We start from the raw sequence: 22,352 nt of genomic DNA, 5'->3' as shown, positions 1-22,352 counted from the left end.
CTCCCTGCTCCGCGGGAAGCCTGCTTCTCCCTCTCCCACTCCCCCTGCTTGTGGCTTGTGTTCCCTCTCTTGCTGTGTCTCTCCCTGTCAAATAAATAAAATCTTAAGAAAAAAAAAAGCATCAGTCTTCTGTGGAAGTAGCTTTGTCAAAAACAATGTATTATACCCAGAGTATCATCTGCTTTGCCCTGTGAAACTTAAAAGCAAATCACAAGTCTTTGTGTTTCATATTTAGCTTAACTCAAAGGAAAATATGCTTGGCTAGATTTTTAAAATAAGAAAAAAGGCTTACTGCTAAATAAATTTCAATAATTTTCCCTGCTGCTTGGCATGTATGACATATATATTTGAATTTTTGGATAAACTGAAACCAAATTTCAATTGAGGGAATACCGATATAATTGTTTAGGGTGGTATAGTTCACCCATTCATAGCCTAAATCTAGCTATGGATATAGCAACATTGTGATAAATGTTGATTTTCTGTACTTGATAAAGTTCTCAAGGAATTTTTAAAAAAGTGACTAAGAAAAAGAAAAATAAATCTTAGGCCGTTATAGCTACTCCTAAGAATGAGTTCTTTAATGGGTGGTAATCTCATTTAGAAGTTTCTTAACTCTTTTCTCCATTTTTATATTTTAAGAGACAATCTTTTGGAGAAAAATTTGGAGGTCAAAGTTGATTCAGTGCTCACGATAACTAAAAAAATTCCTCTGGAAATTTTTCACGTGACATACTTTGAAGCAAGCAATCCTGTTAGTATCTCTCTTAAGATAGGCCATATTGGGGGACGCCTGGGTGGCTGAGTGAGTTAGGCGTCTGCCCCCGGCTCGGATCGTGGTCCCGGGGTCCTGGGATCGAGTCCTGCATTGGGCTCCTTGCTCAGTGGGGAGCCTGCTTCTCCCTCTGCCTGCTGCTCCCCCTGCTTGTGTTCCCTTCTCTTGCACGCATGCTCTCTCTCTGACAAATAAATAAAATCTTAAAAAAAAAAAGTTAGGCCATATTGGGGCACCTGGGTGGCTCAGTCGTTAGGTGTCTGCCTTCAGCTCAGGTCATGATCTCAGGGTCCTGGGATCAAGCCCCACATTGGGCTCCCTGCTTGGCGGGAAGCCTGCTACTTCCTCTCCCACTCGCCCTGCTTGTGTTCCCTCTCTTGCTGTGTCTCTCTCTGTCAAATAAATAAATAAAATCTTAAAAAAAAAAAAAGTAGGCCATATTGAAGAAGAGGGTAAAAAAATGGTTTCCCCTGGGAAATTTATTTTTAAATATAGAATTGCTGGTTTTGTCTTAATTTTGAGATGTGATTTAGCAATACTGGAACATCCTAAACAATGCTCTAAAAGGATATTTTAAACATATAAAACAGGAATTTTCTTAAGATTCCTAACCCTTTATTGACACTACTTTCAGTTATTTCACAGGCCATAATAACATCATCCCATAAAATTCTGAGGTAAAAGTAATTTAAAATTAATAAATAAAAGCCATACAGTCCTTTTAAAAGGCAAAGGGCATATTTCATACAAGGAAACACATGACAATCTGTCCCAAATTCCACAACAGCTTGGATTCATTGAGATAGATATTTATTTGATAATTTGATTCACTGGTTTACAAATCTGCCACATGCTCTTTTCCCAAAATAAAGTATCAAACTTACAGTTTTTAATTTTCCAATGGTTTCAGTTTGGTCTTCTATGATTTTGCACTTAATTCTTAATGCATCATTATCGCATTCATTTGCCTTTCTCAGAGACTCATTCTCTCTACATAAACTTTCAATTTGTGCCTCTAATTTCCCACGATCTAAGGCTAGAGATGATCCTGAGAAATAAACATCATCGGTAATAAACTTTAAAAGACCTTGGAAGATTTGTATTTTATGAACATCTAATTTAACAATGTGTAATACAGTAAATAAAAAGAAAAACTGAATTAAAAAAACAATATAAAGCATAACAGAGAGGAAAGGGGAAGAGAACTGAAAGGTCTTTCAAATACCTATGGTTATTTGGAAAACCTAAAACTAGAAATCAAGAACAAATAACTCAGACATAAAACCAACATCTAGCTATTCATAATTTGTAAAGTATCTACAAATGCCAGAAAACTGTGTCGATTTCTTACTTCATAGTGACGGGAAAAGAAAGGAAACTAAGAGTAAATTAACCTAAATCTAAAGTGGTTTTCATTCATACACTATCTCACATTTCTCCATGTATAACAAGATAAGTGTTACCAACATTTTTAGAAAAAAACTGAGTATTGTATACCATAGAAATAATTTAAAAGCACTGTATAAGAAAGAATTATTTCAATGACTTAGTTGTAGCACTGTAAAGGTAGACCTGTTCAGAAAAGTAGTCAAATTATATTGGGAAGAAAACCAACAACAACAAAAAAATCAGAGCTGTAACTTCCTAACTAGTGTAAGAAATTCACATCTTAGGAGGCATTTCATTTGGCTGTTTGGCTGGCAAATACCTACTTATCCTTCCATATAAAATATTACTTTCTTTTTTGGTGTGTCTTAGGCAGAGTTAATAAGCCCCTCCTTTTCTCAATACCCAGATATGTTCATTTAGAAGAATGGGCTATTTTCACTTTGAAAATTTGAAAATTTTACCCTGTTGTGCCAACTCATGCCCCCATACTTTTCTTTCTGTCCTCAAGCCATAAATTAGTGATTCCTTGGCGGCTAGCTCAGAAATAAGCTGGACTTTTTCATGCTTGAGAAGTTCTATTTGAATACTCTTCTGCTTGTCATCTTCAATCAAGATTTCAAGGGTGTTGATTTGATTCTGTATATCCCCAGAAACATGGGGTGGGGGGAAGCAAAGTAATTATTACATTTAAGTGCTTATTTTTTACTTTTTGCATTTTATGAGAAAAAATGTTTAAGCAAATACATAGTAAATGGTCCTAAATTTTACATCAGAAAAAGTTTTAATTTTATTAGAGACCGATATAGGTTGTAAAATAAAAAGTCAAAATTTAAGAGACTATCCCTTTAAAAACTCTGAATTTTATTCTAGTATCAGTATCTTAAAAGAATAACTATACATGGAATACTCAAAATTTCTTATCAAGCATTTAGATCAATAATCTGAAGGACACTTTCAGAAATTAAGTTCTCTTGGGCAAAATACCACTAATGTTTGAAATTGAGACAAAAGCACTAAAAAAATTTAAAAATTATTACAGCTCGGTATATCTAAAATAACCATGACCACCACAAAATTATCAGCAATTTGCGTGGTGTTTCCCAAAGTCAGGTTACCATCTGAGTATCACCATCACAATTTTTGCTCTATCACTGTACAACTGGCACCTATTTACTTAGTACACTTCTTAAATTCACTTATTTTACTTAAATACTATTTTAGTGTAAGCAATACAATCTGTGAAATCATGGTTTAATCTCCTAGTTATATTACTTTTCTCATACACCTCAGATACATAATTAGCATCATTAGAAGTTTGTAATTGTGTTACTTCCTAAAATTGTCAGGATATACTTGAGACAATGACATAAAAAATTAAAAAGGAAATATAATGTTACAATGTTTTACCTGTAAATTTGCTGCTGTTTCCTGTTTCAATTTCGAAACTTCTGCAAGTTTTGTTTTTTGCTCCTTCACCATACAGGTCAGATCTTTAATTAAAGAGGAAGATTCATTTTCTTTTCGTTGAGCCCAAACAAGAGCATGCTTGCTCTTTGCTAACTCAGTTGCAACATTTTCAAAACCATCTTTAACCTATATTTCAAAATTGCATTATAAATAGCAGTTCTCCAAATATTTAGAAACTATTTGTTTCTGTAGCTGTGTTCTAATAAAACTTTATTTAAAAAATAGGCCCAGGGGCTTTAGTTTGCCAATCCCCGCTCTAGTGTAATAGAAGAATTCAGGCTGCCCAATTCCTATTCTAGTGCTCTCTTTACTTGATCATTTATAATCTTAGTTTTTGCAACAGCACTGAAGAATAACTATGATTTACATGAAGAAACTAAGGTGCTAAGAATTTAAGTAATTTGCTTAAAATCACATAGACAATGTGTAAATAGAACTAGAATTCTAAAATACAGTCCTCTCATCCAAACATATCTCGCTGATTCTGTTTTCAATAAAAAGCTAGATGCCAATTCTTACATCTTTAAATCTTCTGGCTTCAACAGTTAGAGCAATACGGAATTCATTTTCTAAATCCATATACTGTTGGTTTAATGTATCAATTTTTTCTTGGTATTCTTTTATATCTTGCTCATGCTTTCTTTCTTCTTTAGCTACTTCTTTAGCTAAGGCCTCCTGGAACTCAGCATCACTGAGAAACTCCCTTGTTTCCAGTTCTTTCCTGGAATGCAAAACAAATAAAAATCACAGGATGCTATTTCACCTGGAAAGAAAAACTTTCAAGGTCTTTAAATAGTTGTTAAAATAGTCTATATTCTCTGTTTGTAATTTAAAATCAGCTCCTCACTTTGGAGCAAAGAAACTGGCACAGGATGGTAGAGGAAGAATATGAGTTTCATTTGATTGTCTGTTCAGTGGTAATGAGGATAAAAGGAGTATGCCGTATCTAAACTGAGGTAGTCCAGAGTCACTACATGGCTTCTAAAATTCTTTAGGTGCATTTGTAGAAGTCAAATTCTACTTCACTGTGGTATCCTCTACTTTGGCTAAATCTCTGATATACAACGAATACAGTCTGTTACTGGTGGTTGGTTAATAGAAAAAAAATCAGTTAAAGTGTGAAATTATTCACCAATCTTTTGATATACAGGGCAAGTTTTTTTTAATTTAAATGTGAGTTCATTCTTTAAAGTTCTCCACTATTTTTCCTGAGTAAGTCAAACCCGTAATACAAAATCCATTATTTCTAGTTTTGGTTTCTTTAAACTAGAACAAGAAGTTAAAATATATTTGTAAAGGAAACTCAGTGCAAAACTTTAATTTTTACAATTATCTCCCCCAATCTTTTATAGTCATTCTGCCCCTGCACACGATGACAATCTTCCCCAGAACATCAAAATTTAATTTATAATTAAAAATCTCATTTATGTAAGGGTAAAAACAGAACAGGTTTTTGGAACAAACACAATTAACCCATGGCAAATACACAATTCAACTGGTAGGGCAGTAAGTAGATAACCAGCTGCAAGTTTTCAAATTATTGTGGATTCCAGAGAACAGGGCTGGCACACTACAACTGATAGGCCAAATCTGGCCTGAGACTTTTTTTGAGAAATAAACTTTTATTGGAACACAGCCATGCCCATTTGTTTACATATTCCCTATGGCTACTTTTTTTACTACAAAAATACAGTTTGGTATGGCCTGAAAAGCCTGAAATATTTTCTATGTGGCCCTTCACAGAAAAAGTTTGTTGACTCCTGCACTTCAGAGAATAAAGACTATAGATTAATAGGTAGTTACTTGGAGGTCAATTAAAACAGTTTTCTCCGTATTACAATGACCAACTTTTGGGTGGATTTGGAAAAATACAAAATAAACTTTACTGTTATAAGCTCTTACCTCAATAAAGCCACCTATTTGTTTTTAAGCTACTAGTTCTTAATGTAAGACTGATTTTAACGCATAAACATGTTATTTTTCACAAACTAATTGTCAGATTTCACCACTGATCAATCAGTCTAGTTTTAGGTAAAGGAGTAGGGTAGGGAGAAGAAATTTCCTTTTCCTATTTTTAAATGTCATTATTTGGGGCGCCTGGGTGTCTCAGTCAGTTAAGTATCTGCCTTCGGGTTCAATTCATGATCCCAGGGTCCTGGGACTGAGCCCCGTGACCGGCTCCCTGCTTAGTGGGGAGTCTGCTTCTCCCTGTGCCCCTCCTCCTACTTGTGCGCATGTGCATGCACAAGCACGCTCTCTCTCACAAATAAATAAAAATAAATCTTTAAAAAAAAAAGTCATTGTTTTCCTGATATATTTTTCATTTACCTGTGTTCTTGTTCTTTCAATGCAATAAGTTCATGAAGTTGCTGTACTTGTTCCTTTTCTTGATGAAGAGAAGTTCTAAGTAAGTTTATTTCTGTATCAGCAGCGGCAGCTTTGAGCTCCACCTCTTGGATAAGTCGCATCTGAGTAAATATACACAATTACAGTATTTAGATAATACTCTCCCTGCTTCTATTTTAATGCCAGTTCTCCAAAGAAAAGTGCCTTGACAGGAAATGGTGACTAAGTTGATTTTCAAAATTTATTAAATTAATGATTCTACGGTCCCATAAAATATAGCCTTAGAAGCATCAAACACACTAGCATTATGTATAGCTTAATTACATCATAGATCTCAATTTCCACTCAGAAAGTATGAAAATGAAATCTTCAGCCTCCCCAAAGACTTTTAAAACCTGGCTCTCAGAATACAAGCCTAATCACCTACAATATTTCCACCAACTGTTCTTATAACTGCTTTGTGAGGGCTAGTCAGGAATAATTCCACAGTGAGGTGGGGGCAGGTGGGGGCAGGCGGGGGGTGCGCAGATGTGTGTGTCCTCAGTCCTGGCTGGCTCAGTTGTTGGAGCACGCGACTCTTGATCCTGGGGTTGTAGGTTTGAACCCCATGTTGGGTGTAGAGACTATTTAAAAAAAAAATCTTCAAAAAGAAAAGAAAGAATTCCACAGGAACTGTTACATTAAAATTAATTTTTGCATATACCCTAATATCTTCTAAGTTTACTCTGTAACAATATAATTTGTTTCAAGATAAAACTATGAATTTGTGTTACTTCATATGACGGACAGATTAAAAGAGAGAATACCTGTGCTGCTTGCTGTTGCCCTTTTTGCCTCTCCATTTTTTCTAATGCTTTTTCCAGGATTCTTAAGTGTCTAATGTGATCCTCTTGTTGATCTCTTGCTTTAATTAATTCAATAGTCAGTTTTTTAATTTCATTTTGAAGTTTGTGAACCATAACTTCGAGCTGTACTTTGGAATTTCTCTCTTTAAAAATAATTTCCCTTAGCCTAAAGCAGAAATCAAATGTGGCTTTAAGTATATATTATGCATACAAAAGGATAAAAATTGTAGTTAACATTAAAGGTTACAATAAAGAGGAAGATTTGAGGTATGTTTCAAACACTCATTAGACAAAAATGGCTGAAAAACAGTGTAATATGCTTCTCTCCCATCCCTGAAACTAACACTGTGCCCAAAGGGAAAACATTCTATATAAATTAATGAAACTTTATCTTATATGAATTTTACTATTCAATAGCAAAACTTTACTGAACACCTAATTTGTTTCAGACACTGTGCGAGGTGTGGGCTTAAAAGCAAACAAGATGGATTAAGATAAAGCCTGTGCCTTCAAGGAGTTCAACATCTAGGAGAGGGAACAGACATGGATACAGTTATAAAGGGGTAAGAGAGAAATGATATATAAATAGATGACTGTAAGTCAACTTAGACTTCCCTGTATCTTCCCAGACACAAAATACTGATCCTAGCTTTCTATCAGTTAAACCCTTTGATTACAATCAGAAACTCTTTTTTTTTTTTTTTTAAGATTTTATTTATTCATTTGCAAGAGAGACAGAGAGAGAACAAGCAGGGGGAGAGGCAGACGGAGAGGGAGAAGCAGACTCCCTGCTGAGCAAGGAGCAGATGCGGGACTCGATTCCAGAATCCTGGGATCATGACCTGAGCTGAAGGCAGACGCTTAACCATCTGAGCCACCCAGGTGCCCTACAATCAAAAACTCTTAACTACTTAAATTAAAAGGGAGAATTTATTGACCTACATAACCAATTCAGAGGATGGGGTGCACTATTCTGAGGGACCACTGAAACCATGAAGACCATAAGTGTTCTCTATGATTCTCTACAGGCTGGTTTCCATTTCTCCTACTGTAGGGTTCCTTGTAAAGTATGATGGAGAGAAGGAAAAAGCTATAAACATCCCTGGGCTCACATTCTAACAGCTCTAGACCAAATAGAAAAGATTATCTTCCTCTAGTTCAATTTAGAAGAGTTCTAGGAAAGGCTCTGATTAGTCCAATTTGGTTCATATGTCTACTGTATGCACTAATCACTGTGGCCATGGACTAAGGCATTATGTTTACCCAGCTTGGGTCTCTAAAAACAAGAGAAAACATGTCAAAGTCTGGGAGAAATTTCAATTATAAGGCAAACAAAACTAAATTAAAAGAAAAACAACTGCTAGAACACTCAGGCTTAGTCTCATAAAATCACATCTTTCTGGGAGGAAGAAAAGGAAGATGCATTCTCTCTCTTGCATGATTCAGGTCACAGGGGCTCTATACATCTACTATCGCACTCTATATTAGCTACTTAGGTACCTAATGAGGTAGTCAGAGATTGTTAATTTACCCATCTTGTTTCTTTACCCCGGTCTAGCATCTTCTTTTATCAAAGATAGCAATTCCCAAAACAAGTAAGGGAGGAAGTTGGTGGGTGGTGGTAGAAGGACCAGTAATAGTATGGTCCTTATGCATACTATGCATCATAGCTTGCATAACTGAGAGGGTCTCATAGAATGATGGGTATTATAATTTTCCTTATAATCCGTAGGTACAAAGTATGAGAAAAATAGGTAGTGGGGGATAGAAAATACATGAGTACCACAAAATTTTACTAGCTAAATGCCTAAAAGAACCTGAGAATTGGGTTGGGAGCTGTGTACATCACTTACTTATCTATTAAGATTGGGAATTTATCCACTGTATAAACAGACAGGAAATGGAACTGAGAGCAAATTCCCAAACCTTATTTGTTGGCAAATACTAAATCTAGAAACACAGTGCTCATTCAAGAATAAGGGATAAAAATCAACACGAACTCTATGGAAAGGTCTTGCAACCCTTTGAGGAAAAATACAACTTTTTTTTAAAAATTTTATTTATTTATTTGACAGAGAGAGACACAGTGAGAAAGGGAACACAAGCAGGGGGAGTGGGAGAGGGAGAAGCAGGCTTCCTGCTGAGCAGGGAGCCCGATGTGGGGCTTGATCCCAGGACCCTGGGACCACAACCCTAGCCGAAGGCAGATGCCTAATGACTGAGCCACCCAGGTACCCCGAGGAAAAATTTAACTTTAGAAATAATTACGTACAAGAAGCAGACGATAAAGGCTACTGTAATTTCAGAAAACCGGTATTCTCACAATATGGAGTAAGACAAAAATGTATTAGAGAATATATACAGAAAAAACCAGATAAAATAGGCAATGGAATGGGTAAGATGGAAAAGCAGAAATACCAGAATTAAGAAACTTGGGTTATCTGGTACCAAAACCCACTGTAGAAAACATGCAACAGAGACCAAATATGACTCACAAAGCTGAAAGTTTGCCAATCCCTATTCTTCATAGAAACCAACACTTTACCGAAAAAGAAAAAATGTCAATCCCTGTTCTAGTCTTTTGCTCTTCTTCACTTATTATACCTATTTATTGACCTAACACTTCTCAGCTTGAAGGCACAAGGAAGTGTACATAACAAATTTATTTGTTATATGTACATATATATATGTACATATATATATGTACATATAAAGCATTAAATCTTTAAATGTATGTGTATGTGTATATATATGTATATATATACATGTATGTATATATACATACGTGTTTGTGTGTATATATATATAAAGCATTAATCTTTAAATAAAATTAGTTCAAAACAAACTAAAACCACATACACTGTTTTTGATCTTATTACACCTAGTGTAAACTAAGGTATTCCAGTTCCAAGTTTAGTATTCTTTGCACTAGGAGAGATCTTTCTGTTTACAGACTTTTCCCTTACCTATCTGTGGTGAGTAGAGCCAGGCTATGAATATCTTTTTTTTCATTTGCATGTTTGTGTAGTTCAGCAATATAATCCAAAAGTTTCTTTTCAGCTTGTTCAGCTTTCCATCTCTTCTCTCTCTCTTGGTCTAGTTGTTCAACAAGTGTCTGGAAGAAAACAAAAGTGTTATATGTACCTGCAAAAGTTACTGAACCTCTCATTGCCTCAATTTTCTCATTTATAACATAGGAATAATAGTTATTTAATTCAAAGGGTTGTGGTAAGAATTAAACAAATTAATGAAAGTAAAGTATATAAAACAGTACATGGTATGTAATAGCTACTCAATAAATGTTAGCTGCTATTACTGTCCTAGTGATGATTATTTTTCAAACATTAAAGCCACTATACTTGAGAACAGGGGGAGGAAACCAATGGCATGAAAGGTTTGAAACTGTTAAAAAAGTCATCATACTACTGGAAGAACAGTGCACATTACAACTGAAAGTGTAACTAGCACTTCATAAGTAAAACAAGGGCAAGCTAATATGAGAAAAATATACATCAATGTGTACTAAAAATTCTTAACAACATGAGAATTATTAAGGCAAATACTGAAGAATATTTAAATTCCTGAAGGCCTTTTTTTTTTTTTTTTTGGTTTTGTTTTTTTAAAGTAAGCTCTCTGCCAAACATGGGGCTTGAGCTCATGACCCGAGATCAAGAGTCTCACGCTCTGCCAACTGAGCCAGCCAGGTGCCCTTCCTAAAGGCCTCTTAATCCGAGATCGATGCATCCAAAACTGGGTTTCAGAAGAGTATTGATATTAAACACATTTTTTGAGTGTATACAAAAGTTCCTCTGAGAAGACCATATTTTCCTTAGCTATGGATCTGAGGGTCTGAGGCCCAAAAGTTTGAAACCATTGCTTTAAGAAATAAGAACTTGAGGGGCGCCTGGGTGGCTCAGTCATTAAGTATCTGCCTTTGGCTCAGGTCATGATCCTAGAGTCCTGGGATCGAGCCCTGCATTTGGCTCCCTACTCCGCGGGAAGCTTATTTCTCCCTCTCCCAGTTCCCCTGCTTGTGTTCCCTCTCTTGCTGTGTCTCTCTGTCAAATAAATAAAATCTTTAAAAACAACAAAAAAGAAACAAGAACTTGAAAATTTTGATGTTTTTTTTCCTCCACAAACATATAACAAATGATTTCACTAAAATCTGACTTTAGATAAATGTGTAATTTCCATTCCTTTACAACTTACAAAAATATACAAAATCTGGAAGTCAGGAAGGGAAAAATAACCCAATCTATCACCCTAGTAAAATTATATTCAATATTTTTGGTCATAAAAACATGCATTATTTTATTGAGACTAATTTCGTATTTAAAACTAAGATTATTCACATTCATTTCTTTTCTTAATCTTTCTCTTTTTTTAAGTAGGCTCCACTCCCAGTGTGGAGCCCAGTGTGGGGCTTGAACTTACCACCCTGAAATCAAGATCCAAGCTGAGATCAAGAGTCAAACACTTAACCGACTGAGCCACCCAGATGCCCCCTTAATCTCTCATATCATACCCGGTAAGTGGTGTCTTCTGAGCTACTGTTGTCTACTTTAATGATTTCAGTCTTCTGTTCTTCTGATTCTTCTAACATATTACAGTTTGCTAAAGATGATCTTACATATAAATCTTTACAGAAAGTTGGTTTCATTTTGCGATTACAGCTGAAAAGAGTAAAACATAGGTAATAACCCAAAGAAACGTACAGTTATTTATACTAGTTTTCACAACTGAGGTAACGACAGTTTATCAGTGAAAGGGATCCTTTTGAATAAATTTATATAAATATACTGAACAAATTTGAGTCAACAGGGCTGAAAAGTCAAATCTCTGACATTAGAAAAGTAAGAAATATCACTCTGAGAAAGCTTAAAGGACCAAGCCAACAGTATTAACTTCTGTGTGCCTTATTTGAATTTCTAAAACTAAAACAATTACCTCATAAAAGCGTTGTTTTTATTGTGGTGCTTAATAGTCTGAATAGTTTTGGAATAATATGGGATTTTTGATCTTCGAGGAATTCTTCTATTACATTCTTTTCTGTTGCCATAGTCACTTTCAGAAGTCATATCTGTATCTCTTTTTGGTCTGAGATCTTTCTCAGGAACATTATCTATTAAAGAATCAGAAGTCTAGAATAAAAAAACCAACAAAGTTTGTTAAAAGTTCAGTTCAGTATAAAAGATTTAAATGTGAAATTTCCTAAAACATTATGACTTTTTACAAGATTAAGGTTCATAAACTAGGTATGTTCAGCATTAAAGATAGGAATTTAGCTTCTGGTATGGACAAATAAGTTCTTATGAGGTTGACTCTCAAGATAGCAATGATAAAGTCTAGGAAAAATATAAACAAACAACTATGAACAAAAACTATTTGGAGGCCCTGGACAGTGAACAAAAGCAGGCTTATTCTAGAGAGGAGCTGACATTTGGAAAAAATGACCAGAACAGGGTGTTTCTGTTTTTACGGTTTTTCACTCGAGAGCTTACCACAATCAGCAGTACATAGGGAGTCTTTTTTTTATATATTTTATTTATTTGACAGAGAGAGACACAATGAGAGAGGGAACACAAGCAGGGGGAGTGGGAGAGGGAGAAGCAGGCTTCCCGCCGAGCAGGGAGCCCAATGCTAGGCTCGATCCCAGGACTCTGGGATCACGACCCAAGCCGAAGGCAGACGCCTAACGACTGAGCCACCTAGGCGCCCCAGTACATAGGGAGTCTTAAAACTAAGGTAGAAAAACCACAGACTTTTGGGCCTGAAGAATCATTGGCCAGTATAGACTGTAAGAAGCCCAGTTACAGGATTAAAAAAATGAACTGCTGCCTTAGAGACAAATTTATAGTTTAAGTGAAAGCAAGTTAAATGCCTGCTATGACAAAAGTATCAACATTCTTTGGAGGGCTATAATAGCATCTAAAGTCTCGAAAACATAACATTCACAACATCCAGGATAAATTCCATAACTACTCAATATAGGAAGAACCAACAAAATATGATCTATTCTCAAGGGAAAACACAATCAATAGAGACCTAACCTGAGAGGACCCAAATGTTCAAATAAGCAGAAAAGAACAATGGTATATTACTCAGCTATAAAAAAGAATTATATTGCCATCTGTGACATGGCTGGACCTAGGGTAGTCTCCTAAGTGAAATAAGTCAGAAAAAGAAACACTGTATGATTTCATATATAAGTGGAATCTAAAAAACAAAACAAATGAACAAATATACAAAAACCATAAACAGACCCATAAACACAGAGAACAAACTGGTGGTTGCCAGAGGGGAGGGGATGAAGGGGTGGGCAAAATGAATGAAAGAGATTGGAAGGTACAGGTTTCCAGTTATGGAATGAGTAAGTGAGAATAGGGAATATAGTCAATGGTATTGTAATAGTATCGTATGGTGACGGATGGTAGCTACAATTGTGGTGAGCATAATATACAGAGTTGTCAAATCACTATGCTGTACACCTGAAACTACGTTACTATGAAACTATAAACTATTGTTTATCAATTATACTTCAATAAAAAAGAACTTTAAAATAGTGATTATAACCATATTCAATGATATAAAATATGCCTGTCTTGAATGAAAAGAAAAATTTAGCAGAGAAAAAGGAATTATAAAAAATGGAAATTTTACATCTGCAAAATACAACACCTGAAGTAAAAATTGGCTGGCCTTAAGAAGAGAATGAGGTGATGAGATAATAAGTGTACCTGAAGATCAGTTTATTAAAATTATTTATTAAACTAATTATAAAATTATTTAAAATGGATACAGAGAAAAAAAAAGTTGATAAGATATAGAGTCTCAGGGAACCGTGGAAGAGTATCAAAAGATCTAATTGGAATCTGAGAAGAGGGAATATGGGGCAGAAAAATATTTGAAATGATGTCAAAAATTTCCTAAATTGGGTAAAGACCAATTTACAGATTAAAAACACTCAGAGAAACCTTAAGTAGGACAAATATGAAGAAAAGTATCCTTAAGCACAATGTCGCCAAACTGCTGAAAACCAAAAGTAAAGGTAAATTCTTGAAAGCAGCCAAAGAAAAATGCCACATTATATTCAGGAAATCAAGGATTCTAAATAGTGCTGACTTTGCATTCAAAACTATGGAGGCCAGGAGACAGTACTAAAAGAAAAAAAAAGCTGTCAATATAGAATTCTATATTCAGCAAAAAATGTCCTTCAAAAGGCATCTGTTCTCAGATGTCCACTACAAGATTTGCTACAGGAAGTTCAGGCTGAAAGTCCTAAAGGAAAATACTACTACAAGGAAATTAAATCTTCAGAGAGTGTCATATATGGTTTATTTTTATTTTTAAAAAAGATTTTACATATTTATTTGACAGAGAGAGAGAGAGTACAAGCAGGGGGAGCGGCAGGAAGAGAGAGAGGGAAAAGCAGGCTCCCTACTCTGTAGGGAGCCCGATGTGGGGCTCAATCCCAGAACCCCGGGATTATGACCTGAGCCGAAGGCAGATGCTTAAATGACCGAGCCACACAGGCGCCCCTCATATATGATTTATATACAGGTAAATACAAATAATTTTTATATTTTTTACTTTTAATTCCTTTAAAGCAAAAATTAAAACATTGTCTCTGGAGTTTATAATGCATCCAATGAAATACATATGGCAACTATAACAAAGTGTAATAGAAGCAAGAATTCTACATTTTATATGAATATAGTATTGAAAAGTCTATTTTTAGAGTTATCACACACAGAAATAAAAAGTATGAATAAAGAACAAAATACAAATTAAGATTGAATTATAAAAAATATACAACAGAAGATAGAAAAAGTAGAAAAATGAGTAAAAAAGTGAACAAAAAGCAAACAATGAAATGGTATACCTAAATCCAACTTCATCAATGATTACAGTAAATTTCAATGGAGTATGGACTCTTCAGAAGGAGTGATGGCCATGTCGGGTGGCTCCTGGGTGGCCTGGTTGGTTGGGCGGTTGCCTTCGGCTCAGGTCATGATCCCAGGGTCCTGGGATTGAGCCCCGCATTGGGCTCCTTGCTCAGCGGAGAGCCTGCTCCTCCCTCTCCCTGCCACTCCCCCTGTTTGTGCTCTCTCTCTCACTATCTCTCTGTGTCAAATAAATTAAATAAAATCTTAAAAAAAAAAAAGGAGTGATGGCCAGGCTGAATTAAATAACAAGACCCACCTATATATAAGACTTACTTCAAAATAAAGATATAGCAAGTTAACAGTGAATGGATGGCACAATGAGCTACCACTTCATACCCAGCAAGATGGCTATAATCAAAACCACAGAAAATAACAATTTGGTGAGGAGATGTGGAGAAACTGGAATGCTCATATAATGATGGTAGGAATGTAAAATGGTGGAGTTGCTTTGGAAATAGTCTGGTCATTCTTCAAAAGGTTAAATACACAGTTACTATTTGACCTAGCAATTCTACTACTAGATATATAGCAAAGAGAAATAAAAACCTATGTTTACACAAAAGCATATATATGAATGTTCACAGCAGTGTTACTCATAATAGTCAAAAAGTGGAAATTACCCAAATTAACTAACCAAATGAAGAATGAATAAAATGTGGTATATCCATATAAAAATCTTATATTAAAAAAAAAAATGAAGTACTGATACATGCTACAAAATGGGTAAAACCTGAAAACATCATGCTAAATGAAAGAATATAATCACAAAGGACCACATACTGATGATTCCATTTACATGAAATTTCCAGAATAGGCAAATCCACATAAAAATAAAATCCACGAGGAATTCAGCTGAATAGGGATCAAACCATTGGGAACACCTACAAACTCAACAGGAGATCAAAGAGGAGAGTAGCAACAACTCTCTGAACAGAGAAGCGACCACTTACTGGAAGGTCTTGTCTAATTTGTATACAGTATATTTGCTGGGGACGTTGTAAACCTGATAGCATTTTGTTCTCTCAGTCATCTATTCTCCTCTGGACAAAATGACAAGACGAAAAAAATCACCTCAGCAAAAAGAACAAGAGGTAGTACCGTCAGCCAGGGACCTACTCAATACGGACATTAGTACGATGTCGGACCTAGAGTTCAGAATCATGACTTTAAAGATACTAGCTGGGCTTGAAAAAAGCGTGGAAGTTATTAGAGAAACCCTTTCTGGAGAAATAAAAGAACTAAAATCTAACCAAGTCGAAATCAAAAAGGCTATTGATGAGGTGCAATCAAAAATGGGGGCACTAAATGCTAGGATAAATGAGGCAGAAGAGAGAATCAGCGATATAGAAGACCAAATGATGGAAAATAAAGAGGCTGAGAAAAAGAGAGAGAAACAACTACAGGATCACGAGGGCAGAATTCGAGAGATAAGTGATACGATAAGACGAAACAACATTAAAATAATTGGGATCCCGAAAGAAGAAGAGAGAGAGGGGCAGAAGGTATATTGGAGCAAATAATAGCAGAGAACTTCCCTAATGTGAGGAAGGAAACAGGCATCAAAATCCAGGAGGCACAGAGAACCCCTCTCAAAATCAATAATAATAGGTCAACACCCCGACATCTAATAGTAAAACTTACAAGTCTCAGAGACAAAGAGAAAATCCTGAAAGCAGCTCAGGAGAAGAGATATGTAACCTACAATGGTAGAAACATTAGATTGGCAACAGACCTATCCAAAGAGACCTGGCAGGCCAGAAAGGACTGGCATGATATCTTCAGAGAACTAAACGAGAAAAATATGCAGCCAAGAATACTATATCCAGCTAGGCTGTCATTGAAAATAGAAGGAGAGATAAAAAGCTTCCAGAACAAACAAAAACTAAAGGAATTTGCAAACATGAAACCAGCCCTCCAAGAAATATTGAAAGGGGTCCTCTAAGCAAAGAGAGAGCCTAAAAGCAGCAAAGATCAGAAAGGAACACAGACAACATACAGTTAACAGTCACCTTACAGGTAATACAATGGCACTAAATTCATACCTTTCAATAGTTACCCTGAATGTAAATGGGCTCAATGCCCCAATCAAAAGACACAGGCTATCAGATTGGATTAAAAAACAAGACCCATCAATATGCTGTCTGCAAGAGACTCATTTGAGACCCAAAGACACCCCTAGATTGAAAGTGAGGGGTTGGAAAACCATTTACCATGCTAATGGACACCAAAAGAAAGCTGGGGTGGCCATCCTTATATCAGACAAACTAGATTTTAAAACAAAGACTGTAATAAGAGATGATGAAGGACACTCTATCCTACTTAAAGGGTCTATCCAACAAGAAGATCTAACAATTGTAAATATCTATGCCCCGAACATGGGAGCAGCCAATTATATAAGGCAATTAATAACAAAAGCAAAGAAACACATTGACAACAATACAATAATAGTGGGGGACTTTAACACCCCCCTGACTGAAATGGACAGATCATCTAAGCAAAAGATCAACAAGGAAATAAAGACTTTAAATGACACACTGGACCAAATGGACTTCACAGACATATTCAGAACATTCCATCCCAAAGCAACGGAATACACATTCTTCTCTAGTGCCCATGGAACATTCTCCAGAATTGATCACATCCTAGGTCACAAATCAGGTCTCAACCGGTACCAAAAGATTGGGATCATTCCCTGCATATTTTCAGACCACAATGCTTTGAAACTAGAACTCAATCACAAGAGAAAGTCGGAAAGATCTCAAATACATGGAGGCTAAAGAGCATCCTACTAAAGAATGAATGGGTCAACCAGGAAATTAAAGAAGAATTAAAAAAATTCATGGAAACCAATGAAAACGAAAACACAACTGTTCAAAATCTTTGGGATACAGCAAAGGCAGTCCTGAGAGGAAAGTATATAGCAATACAAGCCTTTCTCAAGAAACAAGAAAGGTCTCAAATACACAACCTAACCCTATACCTAAAGGAGTTGGAGAAAGAACAGCAAATAAAGCCTAAACCCAGCAGGAGAAGAGAAATAATAAAGATCAGAGCAGAAATCAATGAACTAGAAACCAAAAGAACAGAACAGATCAACGAAACTAGGAGCTGGTTCTTTGAAAGAATTAACAAGATTGATAAACCCCTGGCCAGACTTATCAAAAAGAAAAGAGAAATGACCCAAATCAACAAAATCATGAATGAAAGAGGAGAGATCACAACCAACACCAAAGAAATAAAAACAATCATAAGAACATATTATGAGCAACTCTATGCCAACAAACTAGATAACCTGGAAGAAATGGGTGCATTCCTAGAGATGTATCAACTACCAAAATTGAACCAGGAAGAAACAGAAAACCTGAACAGACCTATAACCACTAAGGAAATTGAAGCAGTCATCCAAAATCTCCCAAGAAACAAAAGCCCAGGGCCAGATGGCTTCCCAGGGGAATTCTATCAGACATTTAAAGAAGAATTAATACCTATTCTCCTGAAACTGTTCCAAAAAATAGAAAGGGAAGGAAAACTTACGAACTCATTTTATGAGGCCACCATTACCTTGATCCCAAAACCAGACAAAGACCCCATCAAAAAGGACAATTACAGACCAATATCCTTGATGAACACGGATGCAAAAATTCTCACCAAAATACTAGCCAATAGGATCCAACAGTACATTAAAAGGATTATTCACTACGACCAAGTGGGATTTATTCCTGGGCTGCAAGGCTGGTTCAACATCCGCAAATCAATCAACGTGATACAATACATTAACGAAAGAACAAGAATCATATGATCCTCTCAACAGATGCAGAAAAAGCATTTGACAAAGTACAGCATCCTTTCGTGATCAAAACTCTTCAGAGTATAGGGATAGAGGGTACATACCTCAATATCATAAAAGCCATCTATGAAAACCCTACAGCGAATATCATTCTCAATGGGGAAAAGCTGAGAGCTTTTCCCCTAAGGTCAGGAACGCGGCAGGGATGTCCAATCTCACCACTGCTATTCAACATAGTATTAGAAGTCCTAGCCACAGCAATCAGACAACAAAAAGAAATCAAAGGCATCCAAGTCGGCAAAGAGGAAGTCAAACTCACTATTTGCAGATGATATGATACTGTATGTGGAAAACCCAAAAGACTCCACCCCAAAACTGCTAGAACTCATACAGGAGTTCAGTCAAGTAGCAGGATATAAAATCAATGCACAGAAATCAGTGGCATTCCTATACACCAACAACAAGACAGAAGAGAGACAAATCAAGGAATCGATCCCATTTACAATTGCGCCCAAAACCATTAGATACCTAGGAATAAATTTAACCAAAGAGGCAAAGGATCTGTATATTCAGAAAACTATAAAATACTCATGAAAGAAATTGAAGAAGACACAAAGAAATGGAAAAATGTTCCATGCTCATGGATTGGGAGAACCAACATTGTGAAGATGTCAATGCTACCTAGAGCAATCTACACATTCAATGCAATCCCCATCAAAATACCACCCACTTTTTTCAAAGAAATGGAACAAATAATCCTAAAATTTGTATGCAACCAGAAGAGACCCCGAATAGCCAGAGGAATCTTGAAAAAGAAAAGCAAAGCTGGAGGCATCACAATTCCAGACTTCCAGCTCTATTACAAAGCTGTCATCATCAAGACAGTATGGTACTGGCACAAAAACAGACACATAGATCAATGGAACAGAATAGAGAGCCCAGAAATGGACCCTCAACTCTATGGTCAACTTATCTTTGACAAAGCAGGAAAGAATGTCCAACGGAAAAAAGACAGTCTCTTCAACAAATGGTGTTGGGGAAATTGGACAGCCACATGCAGAAGAATGAAACTGGACCATTTCCTTACACCACACACAAAAATAGACTCCAAATGGTTGAAAGACCTAACATGAGACAGGAGTCCATCAAAATCCTAAAGGAGAACACAGGTAGCAACCTCTTTGACCTCAGCCGCAGCAACTTCTTCCTAGAAACATCGCCAAAGGCAAGGAAAGCCAGGGCAAAAATGAACTATTGGGACTTCATCAAGATAAAAAGCTTTTGCACAGCAAAAGAATCAGTCCACAAAACCAAAAGACAACCGAAAGAATGGGAGAAAATATTTGCAAATGACAGATCAGATAAAGAGCTAGTATCCAAAATCTATAAAGAACTTATCAAACTCAACACCCAAAGAACAAATAATCCAATCAAGAAATGGGCAGAAGACATGAACAGACATTTTTCCAAAGAAGACATCCAAATGGCCAAACAGACACATGAAAAAGTGCTCAACATCGCTCGGCATCAGGGAAATCCAAATCAAAACCTCAATGAGATACCACCTCACACCCGTCAGAATGGCTAAAATTAACAAGTCAGGGAACGACAGATGTTGGCGGGGATGTGGAGAAAGGGGAACCCTCCTACACTGTTGGTGGGAATGCAAGCTGGTGCAACCACTCTGGAAAACAGTATGGAGGTTCCTCAAACAGTTGAAATTAGAGCTACCATTCGATCCAGCAATTGCACTACTGGGTATTTATCACAAAGATACAAATGTAGGGACCCGAAGGGGTACATGCACCCCAATGTTTATAGCAGCAACGTCCACAATAGCTAAACTGTGGAAAGAGCCAAGATGTCCATCGACAGATGAATGGATAAAGAAGATGTGGTATATATACACAATGGAATATTATGCAGCCATCAAAAGGAATGAGATCTTGCCATTTGCAATGACGTGGATGGAACTGGAGGGTCTTATGCTGAGTGAAATAAGTCAATCAGAGAAAGACATGTATCATATGACCTCACTGATGTGAGGAATTCTTAATCTCAGGAAACAAACTGAGTGTTACTGGAGTGGTTGGGGGTGGGAGGGATGGGGCAGTTGGGTGATAGACATTGGGGAGGGTATGTGCTACGGTGAGTGCTGTGAATTGTGCAAGACTGTTGAATCACAGATCTGTACTTCTGAAACAAATAACGCAACATATTTTAAGAAAAAATAAAAAGAAGAAGATAACAGGAGAGGAAGAATGAAGGGGAGTAAGTCAGAGGGGGAGACGAACCATGAGAGATGATGGACTCTGAAAAACAAACTGAGGGTTCTAGAGGGGAGCAGGGTAGGGGGATGGGTTAGCCTGGTGATGGGTATTAAAGAGGGCACATTCTGCGTGGAGCACTGGGTGTTATGAACAAACAATGAATCATGGAACACTACATCAAAAACTAATGATGTAATATATGGTGATTAACATAACAATAAAAAATAAAAAAAAATAAAATCCACTAGTGGCTGCCTAGGGCTGGAGGAAAATGGTAGTGACTGCTAATGGGTACAAACCATTGAATTGTATGGTAAGTGAATTATAGCTCAATAAAGCTGTTCTTTTTAAAGAAAAAACCCTGATTGATGGAAAAAGATTTATATATAAATTATAAGCGTAAGAAGGCTGAAATGGTTATATTAATATCAGATAAAACAGGCTTCAAGACAAAGAATACTCCCAAAGACAAAGAGGAACACTTCATTAGGAAGACAGAACAGCTGTAAACATGTATGTGCTTAATAACAGAGCTTCAAAATATAATAAGCAAATGTTAAGAGAATTAAAGGGAGAAACAAACCAATCCACACTCTTAGATGGAGATTTTAACATTTTTCATAAAGTGATAGAATCAGACAAGTAAACTTTTAAAAAATCAGTATCAGCAACTGATAGAACTAGATAAAAAAATCAGTAATGACATGAGTCATCTGAAAATGCTATCAGCCATCCTGACTTAACAAGTGTACAATAAACATTCTGTCCAAGGGCACAAAGAACATTCACCAAGAAAGACCACATACTGGGCTATACAGTAAGTCCCAGTAAATTTATTTATTTATTTATTTATTTAATTTTTTTAAAAGATTTTATTTATTTATTTGAGAGAGAGAATGAGAGCCTGACAGCACGAGAGGGAAGAGGGTCAGAGGGAGAAGCAGACTCCCCGCTGAGCAGGGAGCCCGATGCGGGACTCAATCCCGGGACTCCGGGATCATGACCTGAGCCGAAGGCAGTCGCTTAACCAACTGAGCCACCCAGGCGCCCAGTCCCAGTAAATTTAAAAAGACTAAAATTATCTAGACTGTTCTCTGACAAAATGAAAGTAAATTAGAAGTTACTAACAGAACATATCTAGAAACCAAAACACTTGAAAATTAAATGAGACGGTTCTAAATAATCCTTGGATGAAGGAAGAAATCACAAGAGAAATTAGAAAATATTTCTAGGTAAATAATGATGAAAACAAATGTATAAAATTTGTGAACTGTAGTTAAAGCAGTGCTTAAAAATATTTACTGCTTTAGATGGTTAATTAATTTAAATTAGAAGACAGATCTAAACTCAATAATCTAAGCACTTACATTAAGAAGCTAAAAAATAAAGGGTAAATTCAAAGTAGAAGAAATAATAAAAATGTAGAAATCTGTAATACAGAAAACAGAGAGCAGATAAAATTAACAAATTCATCTTTGTAAACAGAAACAAAACCCTTGACTAAATTTTTTAAAAAAATTTTATATA

General features: G+C 36.1%; 1 protein-coding gene across 5 annotated transcripts in view; it reads right to left on the bottom strand.

Moving 5' to 3' along the window:
* Positions 1 to 22,352, bottom strand: part of LRRCC1 (leucine rich repeat and coiled-coil centrosomal protein 1) — a 48,459-nt gene that overhangs the window by 6,014 nt on the left and 20,093 nt on the right. For 3 of the 5 annotated variants that reach the window (XM_025870783.2, XM_025870782.2, XM_025870785.2), the window contains 9 exons: positions 11,770 to 11,963; positions 11,348 to 11,495; positions 9,789 to 9,937; positions 6,784 to 6,988; positions 5,960 to 6,099; positions 4,151 to 4,352; positions 3,572 to 3,757; positions 2,626 to 2,800; positions 1,660 to 1,823 (listed from right to left, as the gene is read on the bottom strand). In XM_025870783.2, coding sequence (XP_025726568.1) covers positions 1,660 to 1,823; positions 2,626 to 2,800; positions 3,572 to 3,757; positions 4,151 to 4,352; positions 5,960 to 6,099; positions 6,784 to 6,988; positions 9,789 to 9,937; positions 11,348 to 11,495; positions 11,770 to 11,963 — 1,563 coding nt within the window. Of the gene's footprint in view, positions 1 to 1,659; positions 1,824 to 2,625; positions 2,801 to 3,571; positions 3,758 to 4,150; positions 4,353 to 5,959; positions 6,100 to 6,783; positions 6,989 to 9,788; positions 9,938 to 11,347; positions 11,496 to 11,769; positions 11,964 to 14,704; positions 14,905 to 22,352 lie in introns of those variants that run through there. The other 2 variants (XM_025870787.2, XM_073892929.1) reach the window with 2 other exon arrangements.

The sequence above is a fragment of the Callorhinus ursinus genome, unplaced genomic scaffold (genome assembly GCF_003265705.2).
Source record: "Callorhinus ursinus isolate GAN/ISIS: 27379988/994484 unplaced genomic scaffold, GSC_fseal_2.0 scaffold5, whole genome shotgun sequence".
NCBI classification, from domain to species: domain Eukaryota; kingdom Metazoa; phylum Chordata; class Mammalia; order Carnivora; family Otariidae; genus Callorhinus; species Callorhinus ursinus.
The sequence above is the reverse complement of the archived record's forward strand: the minus strand, read 5'-3'. Positions and strand labels throughout refer to the sequence as shown.